Raw genomic sequence first — 15030 nt, 5'->3', positions numbered from 1 at the left:
TGTTTGTACATTATTGGCTGTTATGTTTATAAGTAAATTCACAAATCATAACGTTGCTGTTATGTTAAACTGTCGTATGTCCAAATTTGGCCAAATGCGTTTCTTTTTTTCAATATTAATTTTTGCCTCCAATAGCCGGTTCTTTTGGTCAAACTATCGTATCTCCAGCTGTTTCAGATATCAAGATATCAAAAATTGTCAAAGTGTAGTACAACGGTTTTGCTATGGAATCGTAAAACTATTTTTCGTTTTCTGAAAAATTAACGTTTTGAATTTACGACACTTTTGCATAATAGCAACGATATATATATATATATATATATATATATACATATATATATATAATTTTTATACAAGAAGGTTGTTGACAGTGACTTCAAAATTTCAGCCAGCTAAGCTATCGTCAGATTGACTGAAACTTCGCAGTCAATATCCTCTACATTCTTGTATAAGATAATACATTTGTACTCTACAGAAATACAGATAGAGTAACCCATCAGATTAATGTAAAATTGTTTTTATTTTGACTGAACATAAAAACAAACATTAATACACACACACATACAAGGGGAAAAAATTGAAAAAGAGATATTTTTCTCTTACGAAATGGTATAAAAAATTAATCTTCGTTTAAGAGCTTAGGAAAATGAAATAATAGTGCATTTGCATAAAAAAAAACGCGTATGTATGTGAGCATGAGAGAGAGAGAGAGAGAGAGAGAGAGAGAGAGAGAGAGAGAGAGAGAGAGAAAGAATGACAAACACAAAGACATGATACTCGCGAGCCTGCAAAACATAAATAAACGTGAATATTTAACTTTCAATGGATTTTACTGATTTATTTTTGTTCTTGTTCATTCATGTCAAGTTTCCAATAAAATCAAGTGAAAAACTAATAAAATAACAACAAAAAGAAAACCCCGAAAAATAACAATAAATTAAAATTCAAATATAAAGGTAAAATTTCTAAAATTAAAAAAGATTTAAATTGCCACATTTGACTTTATGTAGTTAAAAAATATCTAAGACAATTATGTCTGTATAAAACATATACCTATATCCATATATTTATATGGATAGATATAAATATATCCATATACATATCTATCTATCTATATATATATATATATATATACATATATATATCCATATATATAACCAGATATATCCATATCTATATATATATATATATATATATATATCCATATATATAACCAGATATATCCATATCTATATATATATATATATATATATATATATATCCATATATATAACCAAATATATCCATATCTATATATATATATATATATATATATCCATATATATAACCAAATATATCCATATCTATATATATATATATATATATATATATATATATAACCAAATATATCCATATCTATATATATATATATATATATATATATATATATATATATATATATATATATATATATATATATATATATATATATATATATATATATATATATCCATATATATAACCAGATATATCCATATATATATATATATATATATATATATATATATATATCCATATATATAACCAGATATATCCATATCTATCTATCTCTCTCTCTCTCTATATATATATATATATATATATATATATAACCAGATATATCCATATCTATCTATATATATATATAGAGAGAGAGAGAGAGGGAGAGAGAGAGAGAGAGAGAGAGAGAGTCATACAAGAGTACGAAGGAGATTATACTATTATGCAATTTTATTATATATATATATGTGTGTGTGTGTGTGTGTGTGCTTGTATGTTTGGAGATAGATAGATATTGGGTTCATGCCAATTTTCACCCTGCCATAAGTTGAAGATTCCTTACACAGTAGCCTTTTTACATACCTTATACCACAAATTTCACACTATCAATGTGCTATCTGCTGACGCTACCAACACTTTCAACAATGTTTCGATGTTGAGATATGCAGATGAGCAGTCAAATTTCTGCATCTTATCATCATCAAACACTGAATTTAAGGTCAAGACATTCAATTCTTAATGGTCCAAGGCCAGCAATTTCATGTGTATACATCCATCATATCACTGTAGACAGTGAATATTGTATAAGCTTAGATCCCTGAAAACAAATTCTTTTATATGCATGAAAGGAAGAGAGAGCAACTTTCAAGCAGTCTATAAATAAAATATTTTCAGTTATTTTCTTATAACACCAAAGGTTAGGACAACTTCACACACACTTATATATAAAGTGAATTAATGCCTGATCCAAGTTACAGGCTTCAGGAGTGCATCTACATAATTAAATTTTGCATAAATGTACAGCTTTCTATGTCACAGAGTATGGAACTTGTTCAGATATTTTCTGAGCAAAACACTTCATTTCACGTTGTTCCAATCCACTCAGCTAGCAAAAATGCGTAATCCTGCGACAGACCAGCATCCCATTCACATGTGGAATATATACGTCATTGAAACCAAGAAACCAGCCCTCATGAGCCTAAAATGACTTGAGAAGGAAACATTAATTAATTATATGATACATGTGAAAACGTACATATGAATATATATGTAGAGGCAATTATACGGATAAACAAATTAGACACATAGCCTTTCTTTACCCTGTGAAATAACCTCCTATAAAGACATCAGAATCTAAGTTTGAATCTTTTGAGCACTATTGTCTTCTATATGGAGAATTTCTGGATCTCATCTGTGAACTATATATATATGTATGTATATATGACACATATGAAAACACATATGCATTTGCTAACATCTTTATGTGTTTCATGAGTTAAAAGTCAGTCTTGCAATCTTGCAGCTTATTCATGCACTGATGATGGGTATGCATAAGCTTCTGTGTAATAATGTATGAATGCCTGCATCGATTTTTGAAAAGTTACACATCCAAAAGTTATACATCATAAATACAAACATATGGAGAAATTTAAACACTACATAAGCTGGCATACATAGTGTGAACAGGTATGCAAAAATGACTAAGTTTATGAGAATTGATCAGGAGTTGTGTGCGTTTGGATTGATGAGAACATACCTATGCTACTTCGTGTACGTGTAGGTGTGTATTTTATACATACATATATATGGAACTAACACTTTATTCATTGACAGCATTCTGTTTCATGACCAAGTTACCTGAATAAACAGTCAACAGGTATGTATCAATGTGTGTATGCCATTATATAACTATGTGCACGTGTGTGTGTATGTATATATATATATATATATATATATATATATATACACATACATAAACAGATATCTATAAACACATGCATATATTACTATACATGCACACATATACACACTTCAGATACATGCTCACACACACAAGCATATATAATACATAAATACATGTATGCACATGTATACATACACATATACATATATGTGAGAGAGAATGAAAGAGACAATTGAAGATAGGCATGGACCGAGATATCCACTTTAACACAGTTAGTTCTAGCCATTATATTACTTTATTCCATATTTATTTTCTGATATTTCTGAGAAAGTTACTGCTGACTAGCATTCTATTCAGTCTCCTTCACTTGACACAACAGGAACCAGAGTAAAGTAGAATTTACTATAGATCATAGAAAATAACTGAACACTTAAAACATATGCACACAAATATGTAGCTTGGTCTTTCCGTGTGTAATATAGTGAGTTAAAAACCTGTTAATACTAGAAAAAAATCCCTATGTGAGTATGTGATAACTAAAAAACAACCAAGGAAGATAATTCATATAATACCAATTAGATGAAATTTTTCAAAACATGACAATACAGTTAGGTGTGGACTTTGTCTTTAAAACCCACTGATGAAAACAATTGTCATGTTTCAATCTAATTAGATCTCATCAGCAAAGTTTATTCAATCCAGAAGACTTGGGAATTCGGTATGTATGTCTGTGTATGTGAGTGAGTGGAGAGAAGACAGGATTGTAGTATAAGTATATTGGTATTGTATATGTATGAGAACTTTTGTTTTTGAGCAGTAACAGTGAATATTTGAAAGTAATAATTTCTAATTTAGGCACAAGATCAGCAATTTTGAGAAGATCGGGGGGGGGGGGGGGGGGGGGTAGGCAATACCATCAACATCAGTATTTGTTTGGTACTTTATTTTGTCAACCTCAGAAAGCTGTAAAGCAAAGCTGATCTTTGGCAGGATTTGAACTAAGAACACAGAAAAATATAACTAAATGTTGCAAGACATTTTCTCTGATACTCAACTGATCCTAATAATTCATCACTCTTGTTGTTAGTAATAATAATAATAATAATAATAATAATAATAATAATAAAGCAATGTATACAATCTGGTGTGTTTATTTTAATGGCCTACCAAGGTATACAGTGAGTTTCTTTCCCCTAGGTGTCAGGAAGACACTCAGCAAGAAATGGAAACATGAAAGAGAATAATAATAATAATAATAATAATAATAATAATAATAATAATCATAATTGCTTCTAATATAGGCTTGTGACCTGAAATTTGGGGGAGTAAGGAGTAGCATTGATCCACACCACCGACCCCCACACAGTACTTGACGGGTACATTTTACTGATACAGAAAAATTAAAACGTAGAGTTCACTTTAGTAGATTTGAAATCAAAATGTATAAAGAGCTGAAAGAAATAGCAAAGGCATTTTGTTTGGTACTCTAATGATTCTGTCAATCCATCATACTTAATATATGATATCAGCAAATGTCAATGTAAAATACACTCTGCAAGCAGAAGGTGATAATATACAAATCTACACATTTCAATAGATAATGTCAATACATGAACTTGGCTTAAATAGTTTAGAGACCAGCTCATTCTTTGTTCGAGAAATTTAAAGAATGAAAATATATATACACACACACACACACACACATATATATATATACACACACACACACACACACACACATACATATATACTCTCACACATACAGACATATTAGTACACAAATACATTTATGTGTGTATATGTATTGCATATATGTGTGTGTGTGTGTAAATATGAACATATGCATATGTGTATATATATCTCGATATGTATGTGTGAATGTGTCTATATGTGTGAATATGCATACACATCACACAAAAATTACATGTACATGTGAGCACACACACACACACACACAAACAAACAATATATTCACATCTACATACATATACACAAATATGTGAACAATACACACATATGCACATATACATATTCACACACAGAACTGTCTATAATACTATAAGTTATATAAATCATGTACAGATTTTTGCTTTATCAGCAGGAATCACACTATATATCTATCTATATATATATATATATATATATATATATATATATATATATATATATAAAATCAAACAGCTGTACAAAAACAGTGGAATAAGTACATGCATAACTAAGTGGTAACCTACACTGGCACACAAAATGCAAGGGGCTACATAAGTGATAATGTATAAAGATATGTAGGTAAGCAAAAACACAAATAATTTCTGGCCCCCTTCAGTAGCTTAGATTAAAAAAGAAATAATGATTTCTGATTGATGTATAAGCACCAAAATTTTGAGAAAGAGAGGGCGGGGTAGTCATTAGCAGAAGTACTTGACAGATATTTTCTTTTATTGATCTCAAAAGGATGAAATACAAATGTGACCTTGGCAAATTCAAACTCACAGAATATGCAGAGAAATGGAACAAATATCACAAAGTGTTATATCTGATGTTCTGACAAACTCTGGCAATTTACCATCATTCTGCCAAAGTAATAATGAAATATGACAATATTTGCAGGTGAGGCCTCCCACCCACATAGTTCCGGGCTCAGTCCCGCTGTGTAGCACCTTGGGCAAGTGTCTTATACAGCCCAGGGCCAACCAAAGCCTCATAAGTGGATTTGGTAGATGGGAATAGAAAGAAGCCCATTATATATATATATATATATATATATATATATATATATATATATATATATATATATATATGTGTATATATATATATATATATACACACACATATATATATACATTATATATACTTACATACATCTATATATATATATATATACACATATGTATACATATATATATACACATATATATACATATACATATATACATATACACGCATATATATATACATATATACACACACATATATATATATAAATATATATACACATACATTTATATATATATATATATATATATATATATATATATACACATACATTTATATATATATATATATGGATGTATATATCTAGGCGTGTGTGTTTTGGTATTTACACCCCACTACTACTTGACAACTGGTGTTGGTTTGTTAATGTCCCTGTAACTTAGTAGTTCAGCAAAAGTGACCGATAGCAATAAATATCAGGCTTTGGAAAATAAGTACCGGGGTCAATTCATTCGACTAAAACCGTTCAAGGTGATGATGCTCCAGCCTGGCAGCAGTACAATGACTGAAACAAGTACAAGTAAAAGATAGAAGACAGTGGCATTACTGCACAATGTATCTTTTGAAAGGCTGTTACCACAAAAAATATAAAAAAAGACAAATAAAAATAGTAATAATTTTTTTTACTCTAGGCACAAGGCCTGAAATTTTTTTTTTTTTTTTTGTGTGGGGCAGTCGATTAGATTGACACCTGTATGCAACTGGTACTTAATTTATTGACCCTGAAAAAGATAAAAGGCAAAACTGACCTCAGCAGAATTTGAACTCAGAACGTAAAGACAGAAGAAACACTGTTATGCATTTCACCCAGCGTGCTAACGTTTCTGCTAGCTCATTGCCTTAAAATAAAAATAATAGTAATACAAAAATAGGGCTAATTTGTATTTCATCAAAAACGAAAAAAAAAACTGGGATGTTAATGTTATTTGACAACCAGAATAATGGTTCTGTTTTTTAAATTTTATATATGACATTTGTTTTGTTTAGATCTGTATTTTCTTTATTGTAAAAGAAATTGTAATCTGGTATTCATTTATTTTTATTCTTTTTTTTTTTTTGCAAAGAAGAGCAGGAATTCAATGATTATTTATTTTTATTATTATTAGTAGTATCAGAATTACCATTATTATTATTATTATTATTATTATTATTATTGTTATTATTAGCAGCAGCTGCCAACATTGTCACATTGCTGAAGAATGCTTCTTTGATTTACTTGCATAATTCTTTACCAACAATTAGATAGGCTTTTTTTTTTTAATAGCATTTGTTGTTAAATTTTGTTGTTTTTTCTTTCTCCATGCTTTTCTTCACTAACAATTGATGGTAAGAGTTTGGTAGAGGATTCTATATATTGTTCAGTTTTTTTTTTTGTTACTTTCTTTTTTTTAATCTCTCTTCTGTTTTCTGCTGTTATATGAAATAAATTGTAAGCTAGAGGTGTCAACAAGTGTCTTAATGAACCAAATGATTGGATTAAGAAATATTTAATGCCAGAACACAAAAGAAAACAGAAAAGAAAGAAAGTAAAGAAGGAAGAAAGAAAAACAAAAATAAATTTCTTTTTTCGTTTTTCTCTAATTTTCATCTCCACTGATCCAAATTTGAACACATTTCCTTGTATGTGTTTGTGAATGGCATGAATGTGTATGTTAGTGTCTATATGTATGTGTGTTTTTTTCTTAATGTGTGTATGCAAATTTTATGCAAAATATGTACCATATTTAAAGACTGCAGTTTCATCCCAGCAGCCAGAAATCATGCAGAAAGTCAAACACATTATTTCTTCATTTGCTTTTTTTTACATATATTTTTTTTTCTCTCATTTTAAAACATTCATATCTGCTGGGGGGTTTTTTGTTGTTATTTTATTTTTGATAATGTCACAATTGATATTGGTCTATCAGTATTAATATTATCATTATAATTATTATTATTTTTATTATTACTTTTATTTTGCTTCATGTCTTTCTCCTCTGAGCTCACCTATTTAGTCTTTTCAAGATTCAGGGGCTTGAAGCATCCTTTCGGTAAGGAATTATTGATATCTTCAATATTTTTAACATCAGCTCTTAACTGAGTAAGTTCTCGAGTGAAATTATCTTCTGACTCTGTCAGCTTCTTCAATGCCTCTTTTATCATCTTCATCTGGTTGTCTATGTCATTTGACCTCATCAAATTTTCAACATTGATGATTTCTTGTTCAAGAATGTCTAAATGAGTGGTGTTGATTTTCTGTGAATCAAGATTATCTATGAAGAAAAAACAAAATAACATTAATATATTTTTTTGCGAGAATTTTTAAGATGTAGTCAAATAATTGAAACAAAAAATTAAGTTTAGATTTGTAAATCATTGGTGCAGATGCTTTACAGTTCCCTACAACTAAACACTCAACTAAACAGAAAAAGAGGGATAAGAGGGATATGAAGGAGTGGGGAAAAGTTCCTGGCTTTAAAGGTATAAAAAACCTGGCTGAGGGTCCAACCTTCCAAGTTCTTTTACAGGGCTAAGAAAAACTGAAGGACCACTGTAGTAAGTGTGTGAACCCAAGAGGGGAATACATTGAATAAAATCATTATTTTCTTTTATCCAAAGCCAGGAATTTTTCAGCATCCCATCGTGCACACACACACACACACATACATGAGGAGGTCTAAAAATTTCCTGGCTTTAAGGATATCGCAAGAGGTCTGGTTGGAGGCCCAACCTTCTGAGTTCTTTTACAGGGCTTAGTACTGAAGGACCACTTCAATAGTGAGTGAATCTAGAAAGGGGAATATGTTACATAAAATCTTAATTAACTGATCCTCCTGTATTTGCTTTTGCCCAAGCCAGGAACATTTCAGCACTCCCTCATATATAATATGATGGTGATAAATATAAATAAAGCACAAAAAGAACTTTTACTTACCAAGAACATTGTTTATTTCATTCACAGTGTCAAGAGCCTTTTTAATTTTGCTTAACGCCTCATCTGCATTGTCTTTTGCTCGACTTGCTTTTGCAGCAGCCTAAATAGAGAAAGAATTCAGGAAGATAAAGTATTTTGTTAAAGCTTAGTCAGAAGAGAAAGGAAATAGCAATGGTCTTTCTGACAAGACCTCTTAGTTTGGTGAGGTGAAGGAAGGGAAAAAAAAAACCATAATCAGAAACAACACATCAAAATATTGCATTTTCATCAGCCTGGAGACCTTGTTTGAATGCTAGCAGCAGATTGTGTTATATAGGTTGACACAAAGATTCCTTGTGTTCAAGACAAGGGTTACAAGCAAAGAAATACCACCAGCCAAATCTGTCAAAGATGCATGCAAGACAACTAAACCATCTTATCTATCATTCTATATTCTTTGAAACTTGTTGTTGTTGTAGTAGGCTATGGAGTAGTAGAACTGACAGAAGATTGGACTAATTAACTTAAATTTTTAATTTTCCCTCCTTAACTTCTTAATTAAGATCTTGCGCACAATAAATTGATATTTTATCATTCTCGTTACAGGGCTCATATCAAAAGCAGCTGTCATGTACAGAGGCAGACCCAAGGTGGGGTGGGGGTGGGGGGGCTTCTAAATAATGTTATTACACCCTTTTCTCTAGAAACTGTATTCCCTTCTGACTTGGTGTCCTCTCTTCGAAAAATTCCTGGGACCGCGCTTGATGTACTAGGGTTGTCTCTCTTGGGTGAGTTTTCATATTTTTCAGTAGGTGAAGTGATATTTGACATCAACTTTGAAACAAAACTAACTTCCAAGTTTCAATCTTACTGTGTTACTTTTGCTCACAGTAATATTCTTGTTTCATCATGTGACACTTCCTTCTTAGGATGGCACACCCTCCTTAAGGATGGATTTGTAGAGATGCTGTCAGGTTTTAGACATTTTGAACTCTCTCCATGTTTGAGAAAGAAAGAAAGGAAGGAAGGAAGACATACAGATGACCCCAGTATGGGACTGCTAACCAACCCTCAAGAGATGAAAGATAAAGTTGACATCAGCAGAATTTGAATTTAGGGCACAGAGAGATCTGAGACGAATACTTCATAGTATTCAATCTGATGCTCTTACAACTCTTCTAACTTGTTCACACACGTGCATGTACATATTGTGTGCTATCTATTTAAAGCAAACTAGACTGCACTACAGACAGCTAAGGTAACAATATGAGAAATATAATTCATCTTTTAACTTGTACTTTGGCACCTATTATCTACTTTCAACACCCACCCTCAATCATTCAATATAGACAGAAGAAAATGTTAACAGTATGGGACTGGTGTTTTATTTACCAGCCTTGAAGAGATGAAAGACAGAGTTGACATCAGCAGAATTTTGAATTTAGGGCACAGAGATCCAAGGTGAATACTTTAGAGTTAAATATATATATATATATATAAGCACAGGCTGTGTGGTAAGAAGCCTCCTTCTTAACCACATAATTTTGGGTTCAGTCCCACTGTGTGGTATTGGGCAGATGTATCCTATTAAAGTCCTGGGCCAACCAAAGCCTTATGAGTGAATTTGGCAGGCAGATGCTGAAAGAAGCCCATCATGTGTGTGTGTGTGTGTGTGTGTGTGTGTGTGTGTGTGTGTGTGTGTAACTACATTTGTGTGCTTGTGTTTGTCCCTCACCCACAGCTTGACAGCCAATGTTAGATTTTTACATCCTCATAACTTAGTGGTTCAACAAATAGAAATCAATAGAATAAGTGCAAGAATTAAAACAATAAGTATTGGCATCGATTTGTTCAACAACTCTTTCTGAATGTATTCCAGCATTTTCAACAATTTAATGACTGAAACAAGTATAAGATAAAAAAAAATAAATAAATAAATAAACAAACAAACAAAACCTCCTCTTACATTGTTCACTGCATCAGTGTCTTCTTCTGAACTGTCTTTCATGGAATTTACAGAAGAATTCATTTTATTTACTTGATCTGATAAAGAATCAGTTACACTAGCGATTGAATTTGCACGGGTTTCAATAGCTTGAGATTCTTTCAAATACTTCTCAGCATCCTAAACAAAGAGAGAGAGATAATAGATTTGGTTAGAAACCTCTTAAAAAAATATAAATAGTAAACGAGTGGAACTCAAACTGGAAATTGAAATAAGGCATTAAGACAATATGATTCTCCCCAGACACAACACAATTTGCTTCAACACATGAATGCACATAATGAATCTTGCAAACCAGATTAAAAAGCTAAGAAAATTAAATATACACATGTACACATATAGGGGCTGGTGTGGTAAGAAGTTTGTTTCCCAACCACATGGTTCTGTGTTCAGTCCCACTGCATGGCAACTTCACCAAGTACCTTCTACTTGGGAGTGGATTTGGTAGACAGAAACTGAAAGAAGTCTATCATATATGTATATATGTCCAGGTGTGTGTATATTTCTCTTTACATTGTCCCTACCACTGCCTGACAACTGGCATTGGTTTGTATACATCCCTATAACTTGGTGGTTTTGCAAAAGAGACTGATAGACTAAGCGCCAGATTTGAAAAGATAATTACTGGGGTTGATTTGTTCAACTAAGCACTCCAAGGTGATGCCCCAGCATGGCTGTATTCCAATGACTGAAACAAGTAAAAGATACAAGATATATATGCAGTGACAAACACTGCAAATTCATCCAGTTCATGTGAGCTAATTTAACACACTACAATTAATATGTAACTATTGTCAGTAAAATTAAATCAATACCCTACATCCAACCTTACTTAATCTGAGTATATAGTATATGAATGTATGAGGGAATATCACTGGAAAAAACTGAGCAATATTTGAGACACTGTACTTCAAGTTACATACTCATCAACCAATGAGTTTTAACTGGAAGGAACAGTTAATATGTGTCCTTCAAAATACATGCCTTATCATTTTAAACAAGTAAATAAATATTATCTGAAAAGATGAAATGGTTCATCATAGCTGTAAAACCTTTGGTCAGAGGTCAGCTAGTTCAGTCAGGAATCAACTGGAGCTAAACAACATCAAATAATCCACTTCAGCATTGCCATATATATATATATATATATATATATATATATATATATATATATATATATATATACTAATAATAATAATAATAATAATAATAATAATAATATTAGGGATAAAATCCAAAATTACAGGTAAAAACCCAATTAAAATTAATTTATTAAAAATTAAAATAAAATTAAGTTTCACAGTATAAAATATATATAAATATATAGTTTTAGGGAAAAGAACCAATATTCATGAACTCATCGATGAAAATCCACTATTATCTATTGATATTTACTTTGTATTATATTATACTTATTTATTGTGCTTTTAATTATTAATTTTTTCTATATGTGACAGTGGATTTTCATCGATGAGTTCATGAACCTTGGTTCTTTTCCCTAAAACTATATATTTATATATGTATATATATATATATATATATATATATATATAACAATTGCAGCGTGGAAGGTGTTTATAAGCCATTTAAAATAACACACAAAATCCGTTAGATTCACTTCAACATTTAAATTTAAAGCGACGAAAATATTTTGACAAATTAAATTTAAATGTTGAAGTGAATCTAACGGATTTTGTGTGTTATTTTAAATGGCATATAAACACCTTCCACGCTGCAATTGTTTTCGTTCCAGCACACGATCTCAGATCAGGTCACTTGCTATGCAAGTACATCTCTATATATAAATTTATTTATATATATATATATATATATATATATATATATATATATATATATATATATATATAAACACATAAATACAAAGGATAACACAAACCATGGAAGCTTCACCAGCCATGTCCTGTGCTTCTTTTGCTTTATCAAGTGCCTCTTTAGCATCATCTTCAGCCCCTAGAAGAGCAGACTGTGACTGAGTAGTTTTTGCTTCAGCTTGCCGAATCCTTTTCTTGATTTCACCAACTTTAGTCAAAGACTTCTCAGCTCTCTTTTTATTTTCTTCCACATTTCTATCAAAGTCTGCAAAGAAAGTAAGAAATAATATACTAATTCGTGATGAAATGAAAATTCAGCATTCATCAATATTGTGCAGTATGTGTGTGACAGATATGTGTTTATGTATACTTATGTGAGGTAAGAAACTGATATGAAAATATTATATATATATATATATATATATATATATATATATATATATATATATATTTTATTATATGTATTTATTTTCTCTTAGTTAATAATTAACTCCGACAAAATAAATTGGTTAATAGATACCAGAGTAGCAAAGATCACAAACTGACTGTGGTGTAACTCCTATCATCATCATCATCGTTTAACGTCCGCTTTCCATGCTTGCATGGGTTGGACGATTTGACTGAGGACTGGTGAAACCGGATGGCAACACCAGGCTCCAATCTAATTTGGCAGAGTTTCTACAGCTGGATGCCCTTCCTAACGCCAACCACTCAGAGAGTGTAGTGGGTGCTTTTACGTGTCACCCGCACGAAAACGGCCACGCTCGAAATGGTGTCTTTTATGTGCCACCCGCACAAGCCAGTCGAGGGGCACTGGCAACAATCTCACTCGGAAATCCTACGGGAGCCAGTCAGGCGGTACTGGCAACGGCCACACTCAAAATGGTGCATCTCATGTGCCACCCGCACAAGAGCCAGTCCAGGGGCACTGGCAACGATCTTACTTGGCTTGCCGGGTCTTCTCACGCACAGCACATTTCCAAAGGTCTCGGTCAGTAGTCATCGCCTCGGTGAGGCCCAATGTACGAAGGTCTTGCCTCACCACCTCAGCCCAGGTCTTCCTGGGCCTACCTCTTCCACGGGTTCCCTCAACTGTTAGGGTGTGGCTATCCTCATCTATTCTCACCACATGTCCATACCAGCGCAATCGTCTCTCTTGCACACCACAACTGATGCTTCTAATGTTCAGCTTTTCTCTCAAGATACTTACACTCTGACGGGTATTCACATTGACATTACACATCCAACGGAGCATACTGGCTTCATTCCTTGCGAGCTTACGTATGTCCTCAGCAGTTACAGCCCATGTTTCACTGCCATGTAGCATGGCTGTTCGTACGCATGCGTCATACAGTCTGCCTTTTACTCTGAGTGAGAGTCCCTTTGTCGCCAGCAGGGGTAAGAGCTCTCTAAACTTTGCCCAGGCTATTCTTATGTATATGCATGTATATATATATTTAAAATGACAAAGGCTGCCTGTGGGACACAAACCCACATATGCTGTAAACATGACAGAAGTCTCACAAGCAACAATCAATTGTTTCTACCAAAAAGGTTTTTAACCTAACATTTACATGCCTTATCAACAGCCTTATCTACTTCTAGTTCTACAGTTAATTTTATATATATATATTTATATATAAATATATAGTTTTAGGGAAAAGAACCAAGTTTCATGAACTCATCAATGAAAATCTACTATCACATATAGTGTTTTTTTAATTGAGTTTTTACCTGGAATTTTGGATTTTGTCCCTAATATTATTATATATTTATATATATATGTGGCTGTGTAGTTAGAAACTTGCTTCCCAACAACATGGTTCTAGGTTTGGTCCCATTACGTAGCACCTTGGGCAAATATCTTCTACTATAGCCTCGGATCAACCAAAGCCTTGTGAGTGGATTTGGTAGACAGAAACTGAGAGAAGTCCATCATGTGCGTGTGCGTTGTGTATCTATGTGTGTGCATCTTTGTGTTTGTCCCCAACCACCATTTGACAACTGGTGTTGGTGTGTTTACATCCCCATAACTTAGCTGTTCAGCAAAAGACACCAATAAAATAAACACTAGGCTTAAAAAAAATTATTTTGGGACTAATTCGTTTGACTAAAATCCTTCAAGGTGGTGCCCCAGCATGGCCATAGCCAAATGACTAAAACAAGTAAAAGATATAAGCTATATCTGACAGCCTTCTTTAAGTTTCTGTCTATCATATTTAATCACAAGACACTGGTCAAACTGGTGCTAAAGTAGAAGACACTTGCCCTAGGTGCCATGCAGTGGGGCTGAAATCTGACTGGGTAGACGAGAAATGTAAGTCTT

The 15030-nt window shown here is 32.3% G+C and overlaps 1 protein-coding gene across 1 annotated transcript in view; it reads right to left on the bottom strand.

Annotated features, from left to right (window-relative positions):
- Positions 1-7910: 7910 nt before the first annotated feature.
- The window catches only part of LOC106882600 (laminin subunit gamma-1), a 202926-nt gene continuing 195806 nt past the window's right edge, over positions 7911-15030 (bottom strand). The window contains exons 24-27 of the mRNA XM_089352440.1: positions 12770-12969; positions 10834-10992; positions 8889-8988; positions 7911-8226 (exon numbers count right to left, since the gene is read on the bottom strand). Of these exons, the coding sequence (XP_089208566.1) occupies positions 7961-8226; positions 8889-8988; positions 10834-10992; positions 12770-12969 (725 nt within the window). The 3' untranslated portion in view covers positions 7911-7960. The remainder of the gene's footprint in view (positions 8227-8888; positions 8989-10833; positions 10993-12769; positions 12970-15030) is intronic.

The sequence above is a fragment of the Octopus bimaculoides genome, chromosome 1 (assembly GCF_046866305.1).
Source record: "Octopus bimaculoides isolate indiv1 chromosome 1, ASM4686630v1, whole genome shotgun sequence".
Taxonomy (NCBI): domain Eukaryota; kingdom Metazoa; phylum Mollusca; class Cephalopoda; order Octopoda; family Octopodidae; genus Octopus; species Octopus bimaculoides.
Note: the sequence above shows the minus strand (reverse complement) of the source record. Positions and strands in the feature narration are given on the sequence as shown.